Source organism: Aythya marila, assembly GCF_965140915.1.
Source record: "Aythya marila genome assembly, chromosome: 1".
NCBI lineage: Eukaryota > Metazoa > Chordata > Aves > Anseriformes > Anatidae > Aythya > Aythya marila.
In genome coordinates, this window is record NC_139042.1 from 101,501,454 (window position 1) to 101,528,068 (window position 26,615).

General features: G+C 39.7%; 2 protein-coding genes across 4 annotated transcripts in view; one reads left to right on the top strand and one right to left on the bottom strand.

Annotated features, from left to right (window-relative positions):
* On the bottom strand, nucleotides 1-4,956 carry ATP5PF (ATP synthase peripheral stalk subunit F6; the record flags this gene model as incomplete). Its single annotated transcript, XM_082784849.1, has 4 exons — nucleotides 1-124; nucleotides 2,412-2,536; nucleotides 4,186-4,374; nucleotides 4,550-4,956. The coding sequence occupies 4 exons, from the start codon at nucleotides 4,954-4,956 to the stop codon at nucleotides 96-98; spliced, it is 750 nt and encodes a 249-aa protein (XP_082640975.1). The 3' UTR covers nucleotides 1-95.
* Nucleotides 4,753-26,615, top strand: part of GABPA (GA binding protein transcription factor subunit alpha) — a 25,836-nt gene continuing 3,973 nt past the window's right edge. Inside the window, exons 1-9 of one of the 3 annotated variants that reach the window (XM_082783026.1) lie at nucleotides 4,753-4,880; nucleotides 7,069-7,169; nucleotides 9,345-9,489; nucleotides 10,068-10,152; nucleotides 16,484-16,729; nucleotides 19,732-19,926; nucleotides 20,723-20,779; nucleotides 21,798-21,938; nucleotides 23,307-23,499. In XM_082783026.1, the coding sequence (XP_082639152.1) occupies nucleotides 7,093-7,169; nucleotides 9,345-9,489; nucleotides 10,068-10,152; nucleotides 16,484-16,729; nucleotides 19,732-19,926; nucleotides 20,723-20,779; nucleotides 21,798-21,938; nucleotides 23,307-23,499 (1,139 nt within the window). In that variant the 5' untranslated portion in view covers nucleotides 4,753-4,880; nucleotides 7,069-7,092. Of the gene's footprint in view, nucleotides 4,881-5,488; nucleotides 5,780-6,130; nucleotides 6,881-7,066; nucleotides 7,170-9,344; nucleotides 9,490-10,067; nucleotides 10,153-16,483; nucleotides 16,730-19,731; nucleotides 19,927-20,722; nucleotides 20,780-21,797; nucleotides 21,939-23,306; nucleotides 23,500-26,615 lie in introns of those variants that run through there. The other 2 variants (XM_082783027.1, XM_082783025.1) reach the window with 2 other exon arrangements.

Sequence of the window (26,615 nt, forward strand, 5' to 3'; positions counted from 1 at the left end):
TCAAACTTAAACATCACATTTATTAAATTACAACCGATGCCATGTTCAGCAACTCCTTGGATGCAGCCTGCTGTCTTGAGTACCACCTGCAGAGATCACTTCGGAGTCTCCTCAAAGTTGGGCTCTGAAGGAGAAAGAAGAAGGGCAAATAAAGAGAAAAGCCATGTTAATTTCTTTTTATTCCAGCCCAAAATACCACCATTGATCTGCTATTCAAAGAAAACTAAACTTTCAGCTGGCAGGCCAAGACAAGCTCTTATGCATTGCAGTCTACACCTCCACTTGCTTGGAGAGGGATCTCCCTGTCATTGTCTCAACCCACAGGCTTTCTTTCTCGCCTGTCCTTCTGAGGAGAGGGAAGTTAGAGCAGAGTGTTGTGGTACTTACTTAGCTGCCCATCAGCTGTTAAACCACCAGCACAAAAGAACAAAAACTACACTAGAGGCAGGGCTTACCACCTCACAGCTGCATATAGTGTGGTTTAAGACAGACATGCCCCCTCATAACACTCTACTGCAACACCTTTTAGCAACACATGAGGTGGGGGAAAAATGCAGATGGGGAACTGAAGAAATCAACCAGAATGTTATAGGACAGCCTGACTCCACTACTTCCAACATTGCTCTGATACAAGAGGCAGCAACCAAGCTCTTCTGTCCTCTTGGTTCTCATCTCAGAGAGAATTAAGTGAACGGAGTGCACAAAGTCAACACTCAGAAAAAGATAACTTCCACATTATACAGAAACTAGGAGGAACAAATTCTTGATGCCAAAGGTACAAACTCAAAGAGCTAAGGGTTTTGACATAGAGGCTATTAATGCCTCTTCTCTTTGCTACAAGGAGTCTGAAAGGTGAGGCTCAGTTTATAGGAATCTTCGCTAAAGCAAGAAATAATCTAGCCAGTCTTGAGAACTCCTTGAACTTAGATGAAAGGACACAGAACAGTGATAAAGGAATGGGTAACATGGCGTCCCCCTCATGTATTTGATTTGTCCCTACTGCCACACAAATTGTTTCATTACAAAAAAAAAAAAATCCTGAACTTTCATATGTATTGTTTCATATATTACATAGAAATAAAGCTGAATATAAATAAACCACATCCCTAAAACTGGGAACAGAAAAAAAAGAAACACCATAGATCCTACTTGACAGATGCTGTTTTATTTGCACCAGTAAGAGTTTGACACCAAATTCTTCCTCAATCCAACTGAAATACCACCAAAAAAAAAATAAAAAAATTAAGGTGAGTTCCTGGTCTAAACCACAATTTCTGGTTAGTCTGATCAGAATTACAGGTCGCTGACTGTGGTGGGCTAGCTATGGCTGGCTGCCAGGTGCCCCCCAAGCTGCTCACTCTCTTCCTCCTTAACAGGGAGGAGAAAATAAGATGAAAAAGTTCATCGGTAAGTGAACTCAAGATCAAAAGAAGATTGTTTATCAGTTGCCCTCACATGCAAAACAAACTCAACTTGTGCAAGATTAATGGAGCAGGACAGTGAGTAATAAAAAACTAAAAACACCTTCCCTACAGACCCACTGTCTTCCAGGCTCAACTTCACTCCTTTGTTTCTGACTTGTCTGCATCCCCCTCCTTCACTGACCTTGGTGTTTGCAGGAATTTTTTATCTCACATATTTTCCTCACTCCTTTCACAGCTGCTGTGCAGCTTTTTTTTTTTTTTTTTTTTAACCCTTCCTTAAACCACAGAGGTGCCTCCAGTGCCACTGATGGGCTGAGCCTTGCCCTGCTGTGAGCCTGCTGCAACCTGCTGTGCCTGATGTGGGGACAGCCCCTGGTCTCCTCTCACAGAGGCCACCCCAGCAGCCCCCTGCTACCAAAACCTTGCCATGTAAACCCAACGCACTGCCCCCCACAAAATATTGGGGAATCCTAGCTGCCGGCTGCTTACATGAAAGATGTCTTATCCCCCTTCCCAACCTGACTGTAAGTAAGGCTGCTTGACAGCAATGGAGATTTTGAGGTGTTCTTAAAATAAGAGAAACAACAAAGAGTCTGTCATTAAAAAATAATAATAAAATAAAACGTTTGCCCTTACATCCTAAGGTTACAAAGTTTACGAACCACAGTTTGGATGATACAGACTGGTTTTCAAATTACAGTCTGCTGACCTCTTTGGGGAGAAATACGGGTGCCAGCAACAGGCCATCTGGGGCTATTTCTTTAGGGCCTGTGAAAGGTAATTAAGATAGCTCACTCTGCCTGCAAGTCTGGTCAAGCATCAGTGTAAGTTCACATCCTAACTGGAAAAAAAAGGGATATTCACTGAGGGTATCTTATGTGAGATTAATGGTCCAGATAAAAATTAAAAGGGAATTAACTATGTGAAGACCAGTTAGTGAGCGTTACTTTACTTGCAATCAGAAGTTCAGTAAGATTATTAACTCACCTTCAAATTTAAATTCTGGGAACTTGGTTAGATCTCCCTCACCATACATCCTCTGAAGTCTAGCAAGTGATTCGTTCATGTCTTTCTGGAACTCAGGGCCTACATCAACAGGCCCTCCAGCTTGCCTAAAAAAAAGAATGAGAAGTTCTGATTAGCAGTTCAGTTCTGAAATTTTATGTGGAAGTTCTACATTTTCATGGTGATTTATGAATTACCACTTTGACAATCAACTAAATCAAATAATTTAAAGCATTTCCAAAAATTGAGATGTGACACACCTTAGGGCCTACATATCTTACAGATAAAGAACATTCTCAGGGTAAAATGCAGGCTTTTTGCTACTATTAGTGAAAATCCAAGCTACAGAGGCAGCCTTTCAAGACACAAAACTACAACGAATATACAGACTTGCAGGGCTCTGGCATTTCACTTGTTCCAGATGTGACTTCTTGACAAAATTGTGATTTGTACCTCTACTATTTCTGAATTGTGATCTTAGTAAAGCTTAACTTCAGTTTTGCAAAAAGAACATGATTTGAATATTAAACAAGCAAAAAGAACAAGAGACAGGGCACCATGAATTCATACAGATTCAGAGAAGAATTTCTTGGGATACACATATAAAGTAGTTGAAATAGTAACTCTACAGATTACTCATGCTCCACAGTGTGCAAAAAAATATTGAGTGCCGTAACGCCCTAAGAAGTAAGACATCAGTTGTTTTTTTAAGGGTGAGAAAGAAGCGTACATTTCCTGTTAGCTTTCCAACTGCAAGCCTTCTCTCGCTCATGACAATATCAGTAAGTGTTGCAGGAAAGCAAGAATTGTCATTCGGAACAGTCTCAGAGCAGAGTTAAACACACTCAATTTCTTTTTGTGAGCAAACCAAAAACCTGTTTCAATATGGTCAGTGTACTAATACGACAACTTTCTCCTGAACTATAGGAAAGGACTTGAATCTTCTATTTTCAACACTGTCAGCACCACCTTCCAAATGTATTCTTATAGCAGGATATACCACCAACAGAGAAATAATATCACCAAGTATCAGAATACATTTGTACATATGCAGTTCTGATGCATAGATCAGTGGTTTCAGGTGTTCTTTCAAAATGTAAAAGCTAAACTCAAACCCTTGCTCTAAACCTAGCTTTAAACCTGGGAATACATCCTGCTGAAGCTGTCATTCTGTACCAAAAAAGTCTGCTGGCAAGAACTGCACCGGAGTGTTATATTCTACAAAGAAAACAAATCATCATGCCAACCTTCCAATTTTAAAGCTAAGTACATTATGTGAAATGCTTTCATCCAGATTTATGCGGGGTCTCATAGGTTGTTTAAAGAGAAACTCAACAAGAGACTGCTCTTTGCAGTTTCCCTGCATCATGCCTATCATAGTCTTTCATGCCATCAAAGGCCTGTTAATCAGTGGTTGGTTGCATAAGGAAGTGTGCAAGAGGTAGGAGTAGGTGAGAGGGGAGCAGCACAGCTGGAGTTGGGCTGGCTGATTCTTGTGGATCCCTCCCAGCTTGGGGTATCCTGATTCCATTACCAGAGGGAGGCAAATCTTGGGTATGAATTAAAGCGGATGCCTTTTGAATGAACTCAGTCTGGTCCCCGGTGATCTCAGCACCTACCAAGGCGTTGCCTGCTGGCAGAGGAGCACACCTGCAATGCACAGGGCCCAACTACAACGTTAACGCATGCCGTAATTTGTTAAAATCACCTTTTTCCCCCACTTCTGCCCCCTGCCTTCAGCCCCCAGCCCACTCACTTGCTCTTGGTGTTGTACTCCCGGATCTTGTCCAGGAACATCTTCTGCACCGGGTCGAGCTCCTTCGCCCTGTTGAAGGCCACGGCCGAGAGCCCCACGTTCCTCCGCAGCTGCACCGCGACGGCGGCGCGCAGCAGGGCCGGGACGCGCAGCAGCTGGCGCAGGACCATGGCGGCACCGCCAGTAGGGCTGAAAGCGAGGAAAAACGCGCAGTTACCTACACCCGCCGCTGATACAGACACGTAAACAGGACATTTAGCGCGTACGCGGGGTAATGAGCGCGGCAACTAGCCGTTAATTAGCCGTTATTTAGCCGTTAATCAACGCGCCCCCCCCCCCCAGCACAGGCACCCACCGCGGTCACCTTGCCTGGGCCACCCCCACCACTGCAGCGCGGGGGCTGCTGGGAGCGCGCGGCCCGGCCGGGCGGCGCGCGGGGAACGCCGGGAGTCGTAGTCCCCGCCGGGCCTCGGGGGGTGGCGGCGGCGGCGGCGGCGGCGCTCGTGCGGCGGTGCCTCGGCGCGCGCGCGCCCTCCCCGCGCTGCCCAATCGCGAGCGCGCGCCGCGGCCTCCGCAGGGCGGCGGGACCCGGCGGGGGGGGGGAGCCCGCGGCAGGAGGAGGAGGAGGAGGAGGAGGAGGAGGAGGCGGCGGCAACGCGCGGCCGGGCCGGGCCGGGCCCGGGGAGCGGCGGCGGGTAAGGGCGGCCTGCCCCGAGCCGCGGGGCCGCCCCGTGTTTTGTTTCCGTTTCTCCGCGGTGCCGCCGGCCTCATTTCCGTTTCGGGTTCAAACGGCGCCGGGAGGGGGTGGGGGGGGAGAGCACGGGGGGGGGGCGCGATGGGGCTCGGGGGCGGCCGCCGCGGCCGTGCGCGCAGCCAGGGAACCGGGACGGGACGGGACGGGACCGGGCCGGGCCGCGGGGCCGCAGGGGCAGAGCCGCCGCGAGCAGGTGCCCGGCCCTGCCGCGGGCGCTGCGGGCGCCCCCCGGCTGGTAGCGGGCAGGGTGGGGGCAGCCGGCAGAAGGCAGAGGGCTGCGGGTGCCGCCCGCCTCGCGTGTCCGCCCGGCGTGTGAGCGGCGCTGCTGCGGCTCTGAGCCTCCCGGCCAGCCCGGCTGCTGCAGCTCCCCCGGGCTGAACTCGAGAACTCGGCGCGGGTCCTCAGACTGGGCTCGGGGAGCTGAGCAGGGGCCGTCAGTGGGGCTTCTTGTGAGATGTCTGCGTTGTTCTAAACATGCTGCTTGGTAATGTTATCGGGAGTCGATTATTCACTCTTTAAGAGAGTGAATAATTTTCCCCACTACTCTTCTCCAGACTGTTCTATGACTTCACGTATTTTGGTAACGTTATTCTTCCTCTTTCCACCCTGCCATCTCCCTTTCTTGCATTTGTGCTCAATGGAGCCGTCTTTTTTCATCTTTCTCTACCTGCTGTCTGTGCTCACCTTTTCTACCTCCCTAGGGTAACCAGAAGTGAGGCTGTTGCATAGCCTGCAAGTTGCAACTGCGTAACGTAGAAAGGCAAACTGTCTTTGAAGCATGAGTGAGCTGCCGCTAGTCCAGCTGCCAATTGAGAGTGCAGTCCACAGGGACTCCAAAATGTATTACCTAATTCTATACTTTTCCAGTTACAGCATTCCTATAATATTTACTCAATGCACGTGACTTTGCGTTTACCAATATTGAATATTTTCTTTCATCGGTCATTCAAGACCTTGAGTTCTTTCAAGAGTTCTTCAGATTCCTAATAAATAAGTCATGAACATGTCAAATAGCAGAAATTATAGCCCAACCCTTCTTGCAGCCTAGCTAGTAAACTCCCTTCCTCACAAAAAATAACTTATTTCTGTTGTTTTGGACTTTTTTTTTTTTTTTTTTTCTAATTTGATTAACACATGAGGGGTTTTGTTGTTGTTGTTGTTGTTGTTGTTTTTTTATGTAGTACGAGTTAGCTTCCCTGGGAGATTTCAGTAAGGCACTTTGCTCAAACGTTAATTTCCAAAAATCTTAACAGTTGACCAGCTCACCTGTAGCATCAGTTCCTTCAGAGAGATTTGGTTAAGCTTGTCTACATTCTTCAGAAACGGTGTTTCATTCTTTCCCATTTAGTATGAGGATGATATACAAAGTTAGGTGATATGGAAAGTTCAGTGAACCCATCCCTTACAGCTCAGGGGTTTTCACAGAGCTAGATGTGAGAGTGGAACAGATTCTGTTTTTGGTGGTGAGATGTTAATGAGGTGCTGTTTACTTCCTGCCTAGCCCTCATAGCTTCTTACAGATTGACATCAGATACAACACTTGATTTCTTCTGGTAACAAAACTAATTTTACATAATAGTTTTTGAAGGGCACGATAAGATGTGCAGTTTGAATTCCTTTAAGCCTTCTCTGTAAAACTGCATGACTTGTTTACTGTTCGTTTTGAGAAGAATTTAAAATCTTGTATTAACGGGTTTGGGATAAATGAGTCCATCAGAAAGAATGATTCCAGGATTGAAACCTTGCTAGCCTCTTCTGTTATGAAGATAGTATGTAGCATAAAAATATGCATTAACTTTCAAAGAACTTTAAAAAGTTATTTGGCTTATTCCAGAAGCATTCAGTAAGTAGGGATGCTTCCAAGGAAACAAAGCTTTGTACTCAGTGTTTATGTCTGTTCAGAGTCCTGAATTCGTCCCATGGAACACTCGTATGAGAAACAGATATTGTCATCTATTTTGTGAAATCTGTATTAGTTTGTTTTGTTTTGTTTGTTTGTTTTTTTTCCAGTGAATTCTTATATTTAAAAAGCTGCCTAGGTATTTGGTTCAAAAATTTTGGATAGTATACAAAACATTGTCTAGTTTTGTTTGTCTGTGACTTACGAAAAAAATCTTTTCTGTTCATAGCTCTGTTTTCAAGACGTTTTAGCCATGACTAAGAGAGATGCAGAAGAGTTGATAGAAATAGAAATTGATGGAACTGAGAAACAGGAATGCACTGAAGAAAGGTAGGTACTGTCTTCACTTTGGGGGGATCATTAGGCTATGATTTATTTATTTGGTGTGTTTTACTGATTTCAGGTTTGTGGTTGCATGCGCTAAGTTCAGTTACTCAGATTTATTATTAGGTATCGTGTAATGCTTCAGAGATGGCCATGATTATGAAATAAGTGCAAGTGTTTCTAGCTCGGCTAAAGAAGTAACTTGAAACTGGCTGAAGTAACTGGATCATTGTCATCTCCACATTCCTGCACTTGATCACTTCCATAGATTTTCAGCTTTCTTGCTGGATACAAAGCTTGTCATTTTGCTTGTGCTCTCTTCAGCTTTTCTTATGCAATTAAGTGGTGGTTTCTTGAAGTGGAACTGTAGCCACTATTGGAAACCAGTATAGTGCTGCCATAGAATCGTACAGTGTTCTCAGTTGGAAGAGACTCACAAAGAATCATGGAGTCCAGCTCCTGGCTCCACATAGGACCACCCAAAAATCAGACCATGTGTCTGAGAGCCTTGTGCAAATGCTTCTTGAACTCTTGCAGGCTGGGTGCTGTGACCACTGCCCTAGGGAGCCTGTCCCAGTGCCTGACCACCTCTGGGTGCAGACCCTTTCCCTAACCCCCAGCCTGACCCTGCCCTGTCCCAGCTCCATGCCGTTCCCTCGGCTGCTGTCGCTGTCCCCAGAGAGCAGAGCTCAGTGCCTGCCCCTCCGCTCCCCTCATGAGCGAGCTGCAGGCTGCCATGAGGCCTCCCCTCAGCCTGCTCTGCTCGGGGCTGAGCAAACCAAGGGGCCTCAGCTGCTCCTCACACATCTTGCCTTCTAGACCCTTCACCATCTCCATAGCCCTCCTTTGGACACTCTCTGATGGTTTTATGTCCTTTTTGTACTGTGGGTCCCAAAACTGCACGGAGCAGAGCAGGACAATTCCTTCCCTCAACTGGCTAGCCATGCCGTGCCGTGCTTGACGCACCCAAGAGTACGGTTGACCCTCCTGGCTGCCAGGGCACGCTGCTGACTGCTATTCAGCGTGCCAGCAACCAGAACCCCCGGATCCCTTTCTGCAGGGCTGCACTCCAGCCTCTCATCCCACATTCTATCATAATCTTAATTGCCTAAATCCCAAAACATTTTATTTATCTCTTCCTAGGTTCTTAGTAGTTCTCTTTCTTTCCACTACTTTCATGTCTGTAGGAGTGTGTTTACATGTAGTAAAAAATTTTCAGTTTCTCCAGTCCATTGCTTTATTGTTATTCAGTGTCCCTTTTTTAAAGGAGCAGAAATTATATTCTGTATATTGTGACTGTATTGTTAACAGGGCCCTGTAAACTGTAGATACAAAAGTCACTTTTGCTGTAGTTACCTTAGCCTAGTTTTTTCTTCCAAGAGCTTCCCTCCTAATTTTCACAACTGTTTTTGAAAATACAGAGATGCAGTTAATGCATTTGGAAGAAATAACTGAGGCTGGTAGATGACCTGCTCTGTCAGAACCTTTTTTGGAGAACTGTTTCAAAAACATTCATTATTTTTTCCTTATTCTGAGCTCCTTGTGTATTTTTATTACATATGGCCTTACTGTGTCCATATACTTTCTGATTTCCTCTCTGTAAATTGATATTTTGGAATGCCTATGCCAATAGTGTCATCAATTTAATGCAAGATAGCCATGATACCTAGATAATGTTTCCTTCAAGGTTATATGTTGCTATATTTCTTTCTGGCGTCTCTTGTAGGTGTTAAGCTTATCCTTATGCTGACTAGTTAAAAGATGGGGATGGTTATTCTTTATGAGAGGGAATGCTTTCTTCCTTCTTTGTTCCCTACCTGTTAAGTTTCTGTATTTGTTTTTTAACATGGATCTTTTAAATTCAGTCTACACAAGGTACTAGAATTATTTTACCTACATGCAGGTTATATATATATATAATGTACATGTATATAACAATATATAATATATTAATCATAACTTCATGTCTTGGAAACACCATTCTGAAAATAATTTAGTATAGCTTTGGAACTGTGACATGATTTTTTATTTTTTTTTAATAAAAAAAGAAAAAGGGAAGAGTTATAGTTGTAAAATCAACGTGACCAAATTTGGCAATTTATGCTCTACCTATACTGTCTGTATTGTGCAAGCTTTATTAACATACAGATAATGATTTATTGTTTTCTTTTGGTACTTAAGCATCGTTGAGCAAACCTACACCACAGCAGAATTTGTGAGTCAAGCTATTGATATCAATGAACCAATTGGAAATCTTAAGAAGTTGCTGGAACCCAGGTTGCAATGTTCCTTGGACGCACATGAAATTTGCCTGCAAGATATCCAGGTAAATTGAAAGGTTATGGCAGATTTAAACTCTTACAAGATAAGCTTTTTACTTTTTCCCTGTCTTTCATTGTTCATCGAATTCACACTTGAACTCCATATTGCAACGTACAAAATTAATTTTATGTCAGCTTCCTTATCATCTAATCTTCCTTATCATTTAATATGTACGTGCAAGTTCAGTATGAATAACATCAAAAAGCTTAGGGGGATTATGTTTTATAAGGGGGGGATGAAACCCCCTTACCTAAAAGGGAAAAATCACTAAGTGAAAGATGAATGAGGGCAATGACAATAATTGTATAAGCAAAGACTTGAGGTATCCCACATCATTTGTGGCTGTCTGAAAGTCCAAGAGTCTAATCTAGCTTTGAATCTGAATGAAGTAGGAAGATTTTTATGGTAGTCAGGCGCATAGATAGCCCAATATTTGAAGAAATTCCCTGCCCGCCTATTTCTACAAGCATCACCATATATACAAGCATCACCATATATTAGACAGTATAACTGCCCAAGGTATAACTGAATAAGAGTTTGTTACAACATTAAGACTAATGCGTCTGTTTGCTTTTTTTCAAGCTGGACCCAGATCGAAGCCTTTTTGATCAAGGAGTAAAAACAGATGGAACAGTACAGCTCAGTGTGCAAGTGATATCTAGGCAAGGTAAGCAGTTACATTTGTCTGTTTTATGGACAAATTAATACTGCAGGAGTGCTTGTGAGCAAACCCAATCCTATACTCTTTCTAGTTGTAAATTGATGGTAATATAGCTTCAGAATGTCTTTTTCATTGTGTGCTGTGGTTATATGTAGAAGTAATTAAAATAGATGTCATGAACTGATGCCATGCAAAATGTCTTATGAAAATTTGTATCAATTTCAAAGCAAAATTTGTGGATCAAAAAGCCGTAGTTACCTAAAATATAAGTCTTTCATTAAAAGTGACTAGTTAGTCATATCAGACAAAGTGCCTAAGCAAGCAAAGGATTTTCATCTAGATAGGCAACGGTGTCATCTCTGTGAAGAGTACGAGCTTGTGTGTTTCGTGAATTATTAGATTATGAGAGTTTATAGTTTACTGAAAATGAGTATGAAAGGCTAGGACCACTATCAGCTGTCTTATTTGGATGGGAGCTTGGGGTAAACCATTAAGACAGAGGGGCATTTACCATGTTGGTAGGTATAAGTTGATGCATGTCTCTAGCTGTTTGTAGCAGCATTTGCACCAAGATTGCCCATTGTTGAATCCCTAGCAATTAGTAGCTTTACAGTTCTTTGTGTACTGTTGTCCTTTTCCCCTCCATGTGCCTGGATCGAAGTACTGCCACCACCTGCCGAGAACAGTGTCCATATTGGGCTCTGGGAAACAGCTATGGATGTTGCTGTATTTTCAAGTCATCAGTGGCAACAAGTTCCTATTGCAGTAGGGTATCTTTGATTATCTGTTCTTGAATTAATGCCAGCAAAGTACATTAGCAAAATTTGGGGTTCACTTTTGTTTTGTTGTTGCTTCAGTACAGATGAGACAGAAGAAAGCCTGTCTGTTTTAACTGTATTTAAACAGTATTGAGCAGGACTGAGGATTTGCATTTAATGCTGCATCAGGTGTCAAGTGCTAGATTGAATCCTCAGTTCCCCATAGGTAATAGTGATTCAAGTAGCTTTCTTGTTTCTTTGTTTTAGAAATAAATAGAAATATTCTTGAGTTATTGTATTAGAATAACTGCTCTTAATTCAAGTCCAGTAGCTTGTAGTATGCAGTGCTTAGCCCTCCAATTTCAGAAGGATGCAGGTGATACATATCTTCACTACTAGCTTCTATTTTTTTATTTTCTTCCTGTGTTTTCTTTTTTTTTTTTTTTTTTTTTTATTTTAACATAAACTCGAGGTGCATGACCATATAGCTAAAGGAGCTTTTTTTTTTTTTTTTTTTCCCTCATTAAAAGCAACATCTTAGTATTAAGTTCTTTTGTCTAACATCAGAACAGTCCTCAATGTTGTTTTTCAGGTCATGATACCTGTTATGTGAGCAACTTTTAAGAAATCTGCCTGTTGAATGTGGTTAAGTATAGCAGAAAATGACAAAACAAATGGCATGGATATAAGTAATGTAGAAGAGATGAACTTGTTACACTGACTGCAGTGTCCCTTTGAGCCAGAGGGGGGAAAAACTAATTATTGTGCAATTCCTCTATTTGTCTTCTATTCCACAAATGAGGTCTCACTGAAAGAGTTTTTTGGCTATTTATTTATTTTCCCCCAGCTTGTGTCATTTATAGAATTAAGCTAGCGATATTCACTGATGTTAATCCTTGCTCTGGAGTGGACTCCAGAAGAGACAAGCTGTTACAGCAGTTCATGTGTTCTATCAGATTTTGGTTAGACATCTGTAAATTCAAAGAAATAAACACCAACTGGAATCTAGTCTGTTGTAGCTCTTTTGCAGTATTTCATACAAAGATACCTTATAATAAGTTATGGCAGGTGAAACATTAGCATAAATGCAAAAAGGCTGCAGTGCACTTAATAGATTGGCATTGCCACTACTGCATAATGCGTAAGGTGTTTTTGTGTGTGTGTGTGTGTTTTTGTTTGTTTGTTTGTTTTACTTCTCCTGTTATATCCTTTTAAAACAAGGTGGAATGAAAGAATGGCCTTTTTAGTAACTACTTTCTCCTAGCTTAAAGAATGGAGATGTATGTGGTTTTCCTACAATTGTGGAAACAGCTATTTTTGAGCACAGCCCTGTTCTGTACTTCTGTCAAGTAAGCCTCTTGCAAGTCTATGGAGAGACAAGTAACTGCATTGCATCATATGTCAAAGAATATGAAAGAATCTTTAATTTTGAAGACCTCCATGGAGATTATTTTTGCCTTTTTTATGTAGACACAAGTAATACCAGATCAAGGATTTCTCCTGCTTGTCAGAGTGCAGATAATATCAGATTAACATTTTACCAACCTTAAACTGTAAAGGTTGATTGGTGTTTTCTCTTGAGATATGCTAAAATTGATTCTGACCTTTTATTTTGCTTATCCTTGCTCTCCCCCCCCTTTTTTTTATTTTTTTTTTTTTTTTTTTTGAGAGGAAAGAAGGAGAAAAGGAAAAAAAGGTGGTGAATTCCAGTGTTTGGTATGGTGTAGGATGAAATCTTTCTTGCCTGTTTTACCTCCTTAATCACCAGAGTAGAGGCAGCAAGGTAGAATGGGAGTAACTAACTCTTCACACTGGTTGCCCAGAGATGATCTGTGTGGGACATTTCCTAACATTGAAGGAGTTACTATGGCAGCAGGGAACAGCAATCTGTCAGACATTGTATTAAGCAATTGGAGAAGAGAGACCTGTATTTTGTATCTGGGCGGTGTTTTTTGCTTTGTTTCTTGTTTGTGAGGTATACAAACAGGTAGTTCAGTGAACCTGGCATTCAAATTGTTCGCATACCGCATACAAACATGAACAGGTCAAGGGAGTGTTTGTGAATGAAAGTATCTGTAGCAGTTCTTTTTGTTAAGCCCAATTCTTTTATGTATGTCGAAAGCACACCTGCAGGATTAACATTTTTCTGAACAGATGCTGCTCCTCAGACTTTCTGAATGCTTGACTTAAGAAGTTAGTGTCCAGCTGCTCTGGGAATTTCCCAGCAAGTGTATGCACATAGCTGTGCAGTGTTTACAGAGATTCGGGACTAAGCAGTGATAAGGATGGGAGGTCCTTTGTATTTAAGTACCTGAAGACTGAGTCCTGTTCTAAGTGCATCAAATCCTCATTTGACCACGTTTTCTAAACTGTTTTAGCAATAACTAGGCTTTTATTGTTTTTAGTATGAAAAGGAAGGATTCATAAGTGTAGTGTGAACTGTACTGATGTAGATTAAAGGTGCAGTCTGGTTAATGTCCTCTCTCTGGCTGTAGTTAATACCAGGCATTTAGAGAACAAAATCAGGTTACCTGCAGATCAGTCCTATCCTAGTTTGCGGTGACAGGACTTGTGGTGTAGGCAACATTTAAACATGTTTTGATAGCTAAACTCCTTGAATTCTTGTATTTTTTGGACCAGTGTATACTTCTGGGATGTGATATTCTATACCATTATGTCCCACAATTTGCATGCTGTCCATGGAAGACAAGACATAGAGACTGGACATTCATTTGGATTTCATGTTGCATTAGGTTATCTGGCATTCTGCTACTTCACAACACTTCTAAGCTGATTCCTCTACAGAGATATATCACTATCTCCATGTATGATTTGTGGATAAAGCAGTAGATTCACAGTTCTTTTGACATGTAGTTTGACAGACAGGGAGTTATTTTGTGGAGCAGTAGTGAACTGTTCCTCTCTAGAAGCTTTTTTTCTTCTCTTTTGAAGATCAAAAATAGAACCATAACCCTTAGTGTTTCCCTTATCTGTTTCTGTCTGACTTTCAAACAAGCCTGTGCTGAACATTAAGCTTAGATGGCCTACTTTAAACACTTACTGTGCCAGGTGAGGTTCTTGTTTGCTTTATGTTCATGTTTGCTTCTTCATCAAATCCATCACTTACTAGTTGTGTACATCTACTTTCACTTCCTTAATTTCATATTGCTGTGTGTTGTACCTGTTAATTTATTTTCTTTGCTTCACTGGGCCTTAGAACTTTTTGGTATGAATCTGTTGCATAAACATTAAAACAGTAGCTCTGATATTTGCAGTCTGGTAATCAAAAGCAGAAGTAGGCCTGCAAAAAATGATTTGAAATAATAAGTTATTTCTATATAGCTAAAAGTACATAACTAGTAAATATAATAAGGAGCTTCAAGTTTCTTGAGTGTCACTTCAGGGCAAACTGTTCAGCGTGTGGGTCTGTTTTAAATACACTTAAAATGAATTTCTTTAAAGGAGAAACAGTACTTTTCAGCAGAGATTATTACACTGTTTTAATTAGGTTTATAGAGGAACAATACCAGAAGTTTATCATACTTAAGGAGACTTTTCTTAAGCTATTTTAGTGCTTCAAAAAGATGCTGAATTAGCAGCACTATGAACAAAATCTATCTTGGCAAATAACAGGTAAAGGACAGCAAGGTTGTCAGCAGCACAGTTGTTTTTTTTTTCAGAATGTGACAATGATCAAATCACCAAGAGGAGGAGTACCTCATTCCTGTACTACAAAGGGTAGTATTTGTCTTGCATCCACAGTAAATTTCTGGTAAAGGAGAAAAATAAACCTTTTCTTGAATCAGAGTACCAAAAATTACCACGTTTTCTAATTGTAATTTTCTCAGTTGATTTTTAATCTAAAGTCATGCACTGGGAGAGGAAGTACACTTAATGTTCATGAGTAGAACGAAATGCTTCATTTTAACAGCAAAACTATGGTTTTACCCCAAGTGGAGTAGGGTTTAAGAAATAAAAGAGGGGGAGGAATATAACTGACATTGCATGTCTTCACAAGTTTGCATTAAACCTTGCAGGTGAATAAGATGTACATACGGTCTTTGTAGTTTTCCCTTTCTAACATTTGTATCAAGTTAAATTGTTGTTAAAGTCTATACTTATCAAAAATATTTAGTTTGTTCTCACTTACACTATGGGTAAGTACTCTATTTATTCTTCTTTACAAACTGAGTAGGTTGTGGTTTTAGATCTTAAGGCTGTGTCACATACAGAATCCATGTGTCACATTAAGCTTTACTATCAGTTAGGAGATACACAAAGCAGTACCTCATGGCACAAAAACACTGAGGTTATCGTAACAGTGTGATGTTCTGTGATTCCTCCTTGTCAACTGCCTAACTCTATAGTCAATGCCTTTAAGGTCAAAATAAAACAATAAAATAGAATTTTACAGATCCATGCACCCCTAGAAGTGGTGAAGGAATGTGCAGTCATGTTTGATGTAAATCTGCTAAAGTGCATTTGTTTTTTATCATTATATTGGAAATGATGCATCAGAAAAATGAAAAGAAATTAGTTTAACATATTACGATGGGCAGGATCTTCTACTTGGTCTGTTCTCCCACATGCCTGGTGACAGAATGAGGGGAAGTGGGCTAAAGTTGTGCCGGGGGAGGTTTAGGTTGGATATTAGGAAGAACTTCTTTACTGAAAGGGTTGTGAGGTATTGGAACGGGCTGCCCAGGGAAGTGGTGGAGTCACCATCGCTGGAGGTCTTTAAAAGATGTTTAGATGTAGAGCTTAGGGATATGGTTTAGTGGAGGACTGGTTAGTGTTAGGTCAGGGGTTGGACTAGGTGATCTTGGAGGTCTCTTCCAACCTAAATGATTCTGTGAAATTTGGTAAGGTACAAGTTGGACAAAATGCATTCTCAGGAGACTACAGAGGGGATGGCAATAGCATTGATGGGGATGGAAAGCATTAATGGCATTACTGAGTGAATTCTTTGTTGTGGAGTGCAGACATCTTTAAACTCCACAGTCAAACTTCTTAAGTGGCAGGACTAAAAGAAAACAAAAATGAATACCTGGTAAAACTAAAAATCAGAAGATTATTATTTTTTATTTTTTTTTAATTAACTTGCTGTTGAATGCACTGCTTCCTGCAGGGCACTTTGAGAGAAAACGTTAACACTTATGTAGATGGTGGGGAAGTACTGTAAAGGTTGAAAGTAATACCTGTTGGTGGGGGGAGGGAGGCAGATGCTTGGGGGTTTTTGTTTGTTTGGGGGTTTTGGTTGGTTGGTTTTGGCCCCATATGTTTCTTAAAGAACACAAACTTTTATGTATATGCCCACGTGCTCATCCATATGGAATAATGAAAAAAAAGATAAACTGTAACACCAGGGGAGAAAAGAGGAACAGCTTTATATTCGCTTTATATTCTGTATAATGGACTACATAGTTCCCATTTAGGAGACTTGCAGAAATACGGTGATCATTCTTTTCAATCATGCTTCTTTCCTAAGTATTCTAACACTTACTAATTTTGCAAAACTTTTAAACATTTTTTTGTTATGTTTGCATTGTTATCGTTTTGTTTGTTCTATCTACACCTAGGGATAGAGCCCAAGTTAAATATCCTTGAAATTGTGAAGCCTGTGGAAACTGTGGAGGTAGTGATTGATCCAGATGCTCATCATGCAGAAGCTGAAGCTCACCTTGTTGAGGAAGCTCAAGTGATAACCTTAGATGGAACCAAACACATCACAACCATTTCAGATGAGACCTCTGAACAGGTGACACGATGGGCTGCAGCTCTGGAAGGCTACAGAAAAGAGCAGGAGCGCCTCGGAATACCCTATGGTAATAATACCTGTTTGTGAAGTGGGCAAATGTTGGCTGGTTCTTCGGGTTGTTGGTGGTTTTATATTTGGGGGACTTTATAGTTGGTGCGGAGGGGTTGCACATATTTTTCATACATGATAATTAACTTTGGTTATATAATTAAAGAGTTCTGGTACCTCTGAGGAGACTTGTAATTGTATGGATAAGTGCAATACAAATATCTCTGCATAGGAGAAAGCTAAAGAGAACCATCATCAAAGCTTCAAGTACTTTGATTAAAATCATGCTTTTTGCTCCAGAACCTTCTTGTTGTTGCAGCTTTCAGAAAGCAGTTTTCTTCCTTTTCCTTAAAAATGTGTATGTTAGTGATAAAGCTCTTCACATGTCTGAAGTTGAAATATACTCTGTGATCAGACTTGCAGAACTAGAGTATGTTTGGAAAGCATACTCTTCTTTAGCGTGCTCTCCTGTATAATATAGGAAGAAAGTTACTTAAAACCATGTTGAATAAAATTGTTAGTAAGCTTTATTAAGTTCTGTTGCTTTAAGAAAAACTCTAAAATCCACAACTGTCTTCCATGCAAAATTTTCCAGGGAAATCCTACTAGTTTATTATGATAGAGATCTCTGTATTAAGAATAGGAATGTTTGCTATCACAGGAATGAGCTAAACTGTCATCATAGAATGAGTAAAATGTTAAGTACTGTTTGAGTTCATGTTGCAGGGACTTGGGTTGAAATAAGGCACCGTAAAATTTTCTATTATGTTATAGTCAGAGATTTCTGAGAATATTAAGGTTCTTATGGAGTCCCAAAAAAAGTCTTTTCTCAACATTTTTAATAAGTATCTACATTTAATCTTAATCTTAATTTATAAATAAGTATCTTAAAAAATGGAAAGAGAGGACAGATGGAAAGAGTTGTGAGGCTTGGTTCTGTGCAGTGTTCTGAAATTACTCATCTGAAATTCTCGAATCTTTGCAAAAGATTGGTATGCTGGTAGTAAAATTCAAGTACAAGCAGTAAATAATAATCATCACGAGGAAAGGTTCAGTATCTTCATCCTTACAGGTTTCTCTGTTTTTTGTTTGTTTGTTTTTTTGTTTGTTTGTTTTTTTCCGCAAATGGAAAACTAGCTTTTAGCAGGTCTTTAAACTTTTGTGGCTTTCCTGTTGTGTTATGTTTTGGTGGGCTTTACCAGAGACTACAGATTCACAGCTCTTAAAGTTATTTCTGCTAATGGAATCCAGAAGCTTGGTACCATAGCAGAGGTTCCTAGCAAGAATTAAAGTATTAATTTGTATGAGAAATAAAGCCAGAAAATGGAGCAGCAGAAAGCTTGTAAACACTGGAGCTAGTTTGGGAAAGTAATAATTCATGTTGCAATTATATTCCATCAAAGAGCAGATTAGATTTCTTGGTGAAAATTCACTCCCATGTCTTGTAAGACAAGACACTTTTGGTAGCTTTTTGGTAGCTTTTCCCGAAGGGTTACATTTAATAGTATTAGGTAGCGTAAAAAATTGCAAGTGATGCAATGTTACTGTCCTTTATCTTGGAGTCACAATTTCCATTGTGTTTAATAATGTTTATAGACATTTGTTTATAGACATAATGTCTATAGCTTTGCTTTATTTGCTTCTTAAAATGAAATCTTGTCAAGGTAAAATGTTTGGCGTATCATAATTTAAAAATACATAATTGTTCTGGTCTTTTATTTACCCTTTACTTGTGACAGTGGAAGTAAATACTTCCGCTTTACGTTCCCTTTCCACTTCTTACTCATTGATGTAGTTTCATGTATTGCATACAGTGCTAAGAGTTTTGAAGATGCTTATGTTTACCCATCCTTTCTCTGGCTTGTTCATACTAATGCTGAATGACACAACGGTTTCATAAGTGAAGGGGGTGGGTGGGAGGAGAGGAGAGTCAAAAGAGGGGGGCGGGGGGGAAGTGATAAAAATAGCAGTCACCACCAGCACAGTGATGTCCAGCCAGTCTCCACGCAAGGGCTACTTTGGAGAAACTGTACCTTAGGGTTTGTTTGTGGTTGTTTGTTTTTTTTTTTTTTTCCTGCTGAGAGCGATGTTGTGTTGTATGGAATATCTCATTGGCCCATCGGGGTCTGCTCTCCCAGCTGCATCCCCTCCCAAGCTCTTGCTCACCGCCATCTACTCACTGGGGTGGCCAAGTGGGAAAGACAAGGCCTTGATGCTGTGTAAGCACCGCTCAGCTAAAATGTCGGTGTGTTGTCAACACGATTCTGGTCACAAATCTAAAACACAGCATCATATGGACTGCTATGGAGAAAATTAACCCCATCCTAGCAAAACCCAGTCCAACTGTGATTTTAAGTAGTATAGGAACTGGAATAGTGCTGAATGAGTTTAGCAGAAGGACCATCCTGATTTGAGAGACTCCTACTCTTGAAACTGAAGACCCATGGAAAAAATAAAACATGTCATTTTGTGTTTTGAGGAATGTTGTGCAGTTCTGATGTAGCTTTTGCTTAAGAAAATCCCTTTTTTCATCCCTTCCATCTCGCCACCAAGCCACATCACTCCATCAGGTTTTTAAGGGTAGTCAACTTTCTGACCAGTCAGATTAGGTCATGATAACCATGTCTCTCCTTAATGTTACATATTTATCTTTATGGAAGTAATTGAAAACATACTATTGCAGTACTTCGACTGAATATAAGCACTGACTGGTGTAGAAGCATACTCTTTAAAAAAAAAAAAAAAAAAAAAAAAAGGAAGATAACAAGAAACACCAACATAAGGGTTGAAAAAGGTCTGCAGAGATGGTCACATGGAAAAAACAAGCTCTAGGTTACTCGTTTGAACCCTGTGGATCAATAGCCATGTGTATTTAATTCTTGTAAATTACAGTAAGGCCTGCTTCTGTACCCTCCCTGCTGAGGAACGGTGTGGTATGCAGTGAGATGTATTTCAGTTTCATTTCCTTCTCTTTCTCTCTCTCTTTTTTTTTTTTTTTTTTTTTTTCTCCCCCTACCCTAGACCCTGTGCAGTGGTCAACAGACCAGGTGCTCCACTGGGTGGTGTGGGTGATGAAGGAGTTCAGCATGTCAGACATTGACCTTAATGCACTCAGCATTCCTGGGCGTGAGCTCTGCAGCCTCACTCAAGAAGACTTCTTCCAGCGAGTCCCACGTGGAGAAATTCTCTGGAGTCATTTGGAACTTCTTCGGAAGTGTATGGGATGTCTTTCTGTAACCAACTTTACTTAATTCCTTTCGCATCTTCTCTTTTATTTTTGCTTAAAATTAAATCAGCTGTGAGCAGCTCTTTTTTCTCCACTTCATAATAGCAGTATAAATAAGGGCATCAACACAAGATAACAGGAGGTATTACTGAGAATGTCGGCTGTTACAAAGCATGTCTGCATACTAAACAATTTCCCCATTTTTCATCAAACTTCATAACTAGGAGGGAGGAAGTAGTGACTGATGAGTCCTTTTTTTTCTAAGTCCTTTTTTTCTTAGTTTATGCTTCTCCTGAATTGGACAGCTTTATAATTAAATCTTGATTGTGAGTTATTTAATGTACATCTCTGTCTCACATAGAATTGAAGAGTATTAAGCATAGGCAATGAAATCCTTAGACTGTGCACAGCCTGACTGATAAGTGATGTATTTGTATGTGCATTAATATGCTTTTAGATTTACCATGCTTAAATATAACTTGGCAGAATAAACTATTTCAATCTCAATTTACATTAAATATCTAATGGCTTTAGGGGATGAAGAATGAAAAAGATATTTTGAAATTCATCATGGACATACTTATTTCTAAAAATTGAATGACATTAAATGTTTATACGTACCTATAAGACCATGAGCTGTGCGCGTCTCTTGCAAACAAATACAAAGTGTTGGCTTTTCTTCCATCTGTGAAATATGAAAGTGTTTGATACGCAAGTGAAGATGAAGGTAAACTTGAAGTTTGTGGGTTGAATAAGAACTTAATTGTTCTTCTTTCTGATCTGCAGATGTGTTGGCTAGTCAAGAACACTCTGGAGAAATAGCAACCGTTACTATTGATCAGCGTAAGTATTTCTGCCAGCAGTTAGTTTATACAATTAACCATTTGCAAGTTTGGCACTATGCTTTGGTTCCACGCCATAATGGTACAACAGTCATAAAATCACTAGAGAGAGTAGTTCTCTTTAAAATACACCCCCCCCCCCCTTCTCCGCTCTTCAAACTTCAAAGCAAAATTCTTGGTTTCTCAGTATTTTGTTACTGGCTGAAAGATGTTGTATGACCTGAACTATGGAACGTTCTAACCCATTTTGGACAGTAGGTTTTCTGGTCTAGGCATACATACTTGAGGACTTCAGAGGTTTTGATATTTGAGGATATATATTGAATTACTGAATGGATAAATTAAAATTTATCAATTTTGATTTCAAAATAAAATGTTTCCAAAAAGAATTGAAAGTGTATGAAAGAGAAGACTTGTTTGGAAAGCAATACAAGGAAAGAATATTTGAAATTTTCTTCTAGCTGTAATAGTGTCATCAATTATTAAAATTGATCAGTTTCCAGAAGACTTAAGCAGCTTACATGTTAAATAGATGGACTGTGTATTCTGTCCTGGGTTTGAGTCTAGTTAAAATCCACCTAGGGTAGGGCATTTGAATCATCTTACACCATAGCAATAGCAGGTTATTTCATTGTTTGAATAGCAAATATGAAGGATTGCACAGTGACTGTAAAGAAGATTGCATTAAGGTAAAGGAACAGCATAAAATTGAAATTGAAGGCTTGAGATGTTTTTAACAGACATGTCTAGTACACATGATAGTAGACTAAAGTTAGTGTTATATCTACAACACAGCATCTTTACTACAACTCTAAAACCGGAGTTTTTACTGTAAGCGGTAAAAAAAATCTTTAAATTCTTGGCATTGTGATTTATACAGCATGTATATTTTTAACAATGGAAAAAAAATCTACCTCCTAATATTATAATGTAGATAATAAATAATACATGCCTATGCATCTGACGTTTCTTCATCAGCAATTTAATATTTATATTCTGCGATGTTTTCTGCTTTACAGCTGTGCAGATTATTCCAGCATCTGTACAGCCTGCAACCCCGACCACCATTAAAGTAATAAACAGCAGTGCAAAGGCAGCTAAAGTACAGAGAGCTCCAAGGATCTCTGGGGAAGATAGAAGTTCCCCTGGGAACAGAACAGGTATTGTCTACATTATTTTTAAATGCAAATGAGCTAAACATTCATTAATTTGAGTTACAGTTTTGTAGGATGCATCTTTGTCACTCTGGTTATAATGTTTGCAGAAAAATCCATATAGATACAAAAAAGGGACTGTTACCTACAAAACATATCTCAAGCACATGCAAACCTGGCAGGTTCGTTAGCTCTAACAGGCGCTGTTAGCATGGTCCCACAGCTTTTGAATCTTCCTGACACAGAGCAGATAGAGCTAGCCATAGTAAATAAAATGCCCACAATTTTTTCTCTTCCTGTAGCTAACAGTCTGTCCTCTCAAACCATTGCATAGCACTTACTCCAGCATTTGACTTTTCCACCTTCCATTTGCAGAAGGGGGAGAAAATAAACTGTATGTTGCAGAAACCTAGTCTAGCTACTGCTTGATCTGTTTGCCTACCCCTGTTCAGCCCCAACCTCCCTCCTCTGGGATGGCCTCAGAATTTAGCAAGCCTCAGATTTCTGTTCTGTTAAGTGAATACACCTTCTGGAAAATGGCAAGCTAAATCTGCAGTTTATTTGCAGAATTACTGTTATTCATATATACCCTTTGATCGTTAACAACTCATCTAATTATTTGTTTCTTGCTATCATTTGTGCTTTGATTATCCCTACTGCTGCAGATCTGTTAAATCCCTTCCTTTTCTTAGCTTTTTTTTTTTTTTTGCTTGTTTGAGAAAGTCTATTTGGAAGTCTATTTTGTTGTTCACGATTTTTAGGCCCAGAATTTATCATCTTATATCAGTGGGAAACACTCTGGGTTTCTTCTTTTAGGCATTAGGTCTGCTATCCATATCTCATTGAGAATTCAGAAATTTAACTGCATATACTTGAGTTAAAAAGAAATGCAATGATTGTACATGAAAGATGTTATATAGACTTAAGCTGTGGTTCGTGGGTATTTTTTGTTTTCCTAGCGCTAATATTTCACGTAGAAAGTTAGAGAATAAACAATCATTTGAAAAAAAAATATATCTATTTGTATTCATGCCTGAAGAGGAGTAAACAGTGTGCTAAATCTGTTCTATTTCAGGGATGGATGTGTGCCTAAATGACTATTTGTCATTTTGTTTTCATAATTTTTTTCCCTAAGTTATAGAAACAAGTATATGAGAAGTCTTGTTTTGCGTAATACTCAGTTTCTTTTTGCATAGGTTAATATCGGTATTGCAAGAAAGTATTGTGGTGTTTTTATTGTAGAGGAGAAGAAATTTTCCTTACATCATACATTTTGTGCTTATTTGCTTTAATATGTTGGTTGAAAATTTTTAGCCTTGATGGGAACATAAAAAGGACTACTTGAAATGGATCTTGTTGTTCCTCTATCAACAGGAAATAATGGCCAGATCCAGTTGTGGCAGTTTTTATTAGAACTTCTCACTGACAAGGATGCTCGGGACTGTATTTCTTGGGTTGGTGATGAAGGAGAGTTTAAATTGAACCAACCTGAACTGGTTGCACAAAAATGGGGTCAGCGCAAAAACAAACCCACAATGAACTATGAGAAGCTTAGTCGGGCTTTGAGGTAAGAAATTTAGAAACTGATCAGGTCTAAAATGTTCTGTTTCGTCTTGGCTACTTTTTTTTTTTTTTTCTCCAAGTATCATAATGCAAGTCTTGTGTGTTTTTTTTTTTTTCAGTAAGGGGATAAACAGATCCTTTGAAGACACTCCTTCCTATTAGGTCATACTTTTCTTTGTAGCAGCTAGTGCAATAAATTTTGGAACATTTGAAAACTTTATTTTTTCAAGATTATTGAACTCTGACATGACAGTCAATTTGTGCAGCTCAGAAATATATTTTTTAGATGCATCTTCACCATTTATGCTTTCACTAGCATGCCAAACTGCTCATTAATGGGGAAAGATGCATAAAGATGTGAATACTCTGAATTACTGATTTATATTTTGCAGTTTACTTGTTCATGTTCCTCTTGCTTGTGTAATATAAAGCAGATATTCCTCTGTAATGTTTTGTTTCATGCTGTCTTCATTCCATTGTGCTTTCTGTAGTTTGACATTGGTAAAAACGAATTTGTATTACTGAATCACTGTAGACAACATAGCTGGGGAACAGTGAAGAATGCAAATAGATGAATTTTATACTTTTTCCCAGTTAATTTGGTCTCTGGAAGCATTAGAAAATTCATCCAAGTTCTCTTAAATCGTTAAGATTGAGTTTCTTATTTCTTATTCAGATATGATCAGCTTTCAAGAAAGGTATTTGCAGCATTAGGCAATAAATATTTAAGCAGTTTTAAGAACTCTCTTTATATGAGTAAAGTTATATGTCGGTTGAAGTCAGATGCAAGATTTACTTTTAATCACTTCCACTTTTGGCTATGCTATCCTTCTAGAAGGAAGTAAACTCATCTATGGTTGTTTAGAAAACATCAAATTCTCTTTAAATATACCTCTGTAAGAAATGATGCTAATGCTGGGGGAGGTTGTAAGCTACTGACTATGCCATTCATGTTTTTATAAAGAATGACTGCTCCCTATCTCATTTACAAGAACAGGAGGCATGAAAAGAAATTGGCAGGCAGCAAATACATAGCCTAAACCTTTTTTTTTGTTTTTTGTCTTTTAACTCCTTTATGCGCATTGTTGTGGACGTCTAAATCATTGTATGAGTTTGAGGCAAGTGGACAAATTAATGAAAAAAATACTTTGAGGGGTATTAAATACAGAAAGGTGGAACTCCTGGAAGTTCTTGAGCCCCAGGTCTTTGAAAGCAAGGAAGAGCATTATTATATATCTACTCTACTTTCATGCATTTCCTTAGGCATCTGCTTTTGGTTCGTTTGAGTAATTATTCTGTTCTAGATAGATCTTAAGTCTGAACTCGTATGGCTGTCCTCGCAATCTTAATATTTATATTTTAAACTAGAGCATTACTTTTTTCGTAGGATCACAGAATCCCATGACTGGGAAGGGCCTCAGGAGGCTTGTGGTCCAGCCTGGCACAAGGCTGCTCAGGGCCTATTTCTGGGCAGATCTTGAATCTTCCACAAGCCTCCACAACCTCACTGGGCAATCTCTCCCACTACTTGCCTGTCTTCTGGGGGAAAAAGTCCTCATATCCAGTTGCAACTTCTACTGTTTCAGTTTATGCTGTTTTTTTTTTTTTTTTTTTTTTTTTTTTTTATTATTATTATTATTTTGTTTGTTTGTTTGTTTTTCCTTGTCCTTCTGCTGTGTGCCATTACGAGGATTGTGGCTTTTTCTTCTCAGTGACCTCTCCGTAGGTGTTGGGACTTGTCTAACTGGTAGGTCCCTTTGAAGCCCTCTCTGAGCTAAATAGCCCTGTTCCTTCAACCTTCTCGCAGTGGAAGTGCTCCAGCCCCAACTGTCACAAGGGCCCTTGGCAGAACTTGCTTCAGTTTGTCTGTTTTTCTTGTACTGGGGAACTCAAAACTGACCATGGTATTCTAGATACGCTCTCGTGAGCACCAACTGAAGAGTAGTGACTTCCCTTCACCTCTCAGCTGCACTTCTGTTTGTGCAGCCCAGGCCACTTTGGGCTGTCTCCACCCCCAGGACATGCTGCTGGTCTGTGCTCAGCTTGCAGTTAATGCAGGTGCTCAGGGCCTTTTCCCGATAGGTAGAGCCACTCCCCAGACAGTCCCCAGCCTGTATCATTGCAATACCATTCCCATATTTCCTGCTTGCTTTTCTGAATCTGTTCATTTATGCACTGAAGGTATATGTGAAAACTTTCTGGAACATCAGATCGTATAAACGATGCTAATGGTTTTGGGGTTTTGTCAACAAACTATGCAGAAGATCTCAAAGGCAGCTGAAGAACTCTGGGATAATGCTCTTATTGCTGGGATATTAAACAGATGTCTGCATACTAATTTGCATAAATCACTATTCGGGAAGTTTTGCGTTGATATTTCAGTCAGAATTACAAAAATGGCATTCCACAAAGTTTTGCCATTTTGGCAGCTGCGTCAATATTGACATGTTTTCTAACACTTGAATGTCTGAAGGGATATTTAATGCCTCTTACTACTACTGAGATAAACAGTGTTGTCAAGCCAAACTTTTATTAAAACAAAAGTGGTAATATGTTTTGTTTACTAATGTACTGAAATCATTATGTCAGTTTTGATTAGTACCAGAAATGATGTTGATATTATTAAATGTGCTAAATTTTCTGCCCAGCTGCAGGAAAATCAGGCAGTATCTTCCTGAAAAAAAGGAATAGCAGCTTTTTTTGTTACATACAAGTTGGTGAATGTTCTAAAATCAGCATCTGCCTAATTACCCAGTAGGGAAGTGAGACTTGAAGAGAAAGAATTCATCTCCTATATTACTCTGAAACAAAGTGCTCCTGCAACTCAAAAGATTCCAACAACTAAGGATTTCTAAACTTGCATGGGTATTTTAGCTCTATATTTGTGGTTTTGAATAGGCAAGTGCTGTAACCAGAAATGTATTCAACATAATACTAATATATGTGTGTGTGTATATCATATAGCTTCAATTCTAATTGGATTGTTTCTATCATGAGGTGTGGGAATCTTGCATGGTTTTGGTCCTTTTCATAAATGCTGAATTTGAAGTGTCAAAAAAAAAAATAGTTGCTTTCTTAGTAATTTACCTATTTTCCCCTAGAACTTGGAGACTAAAGTTA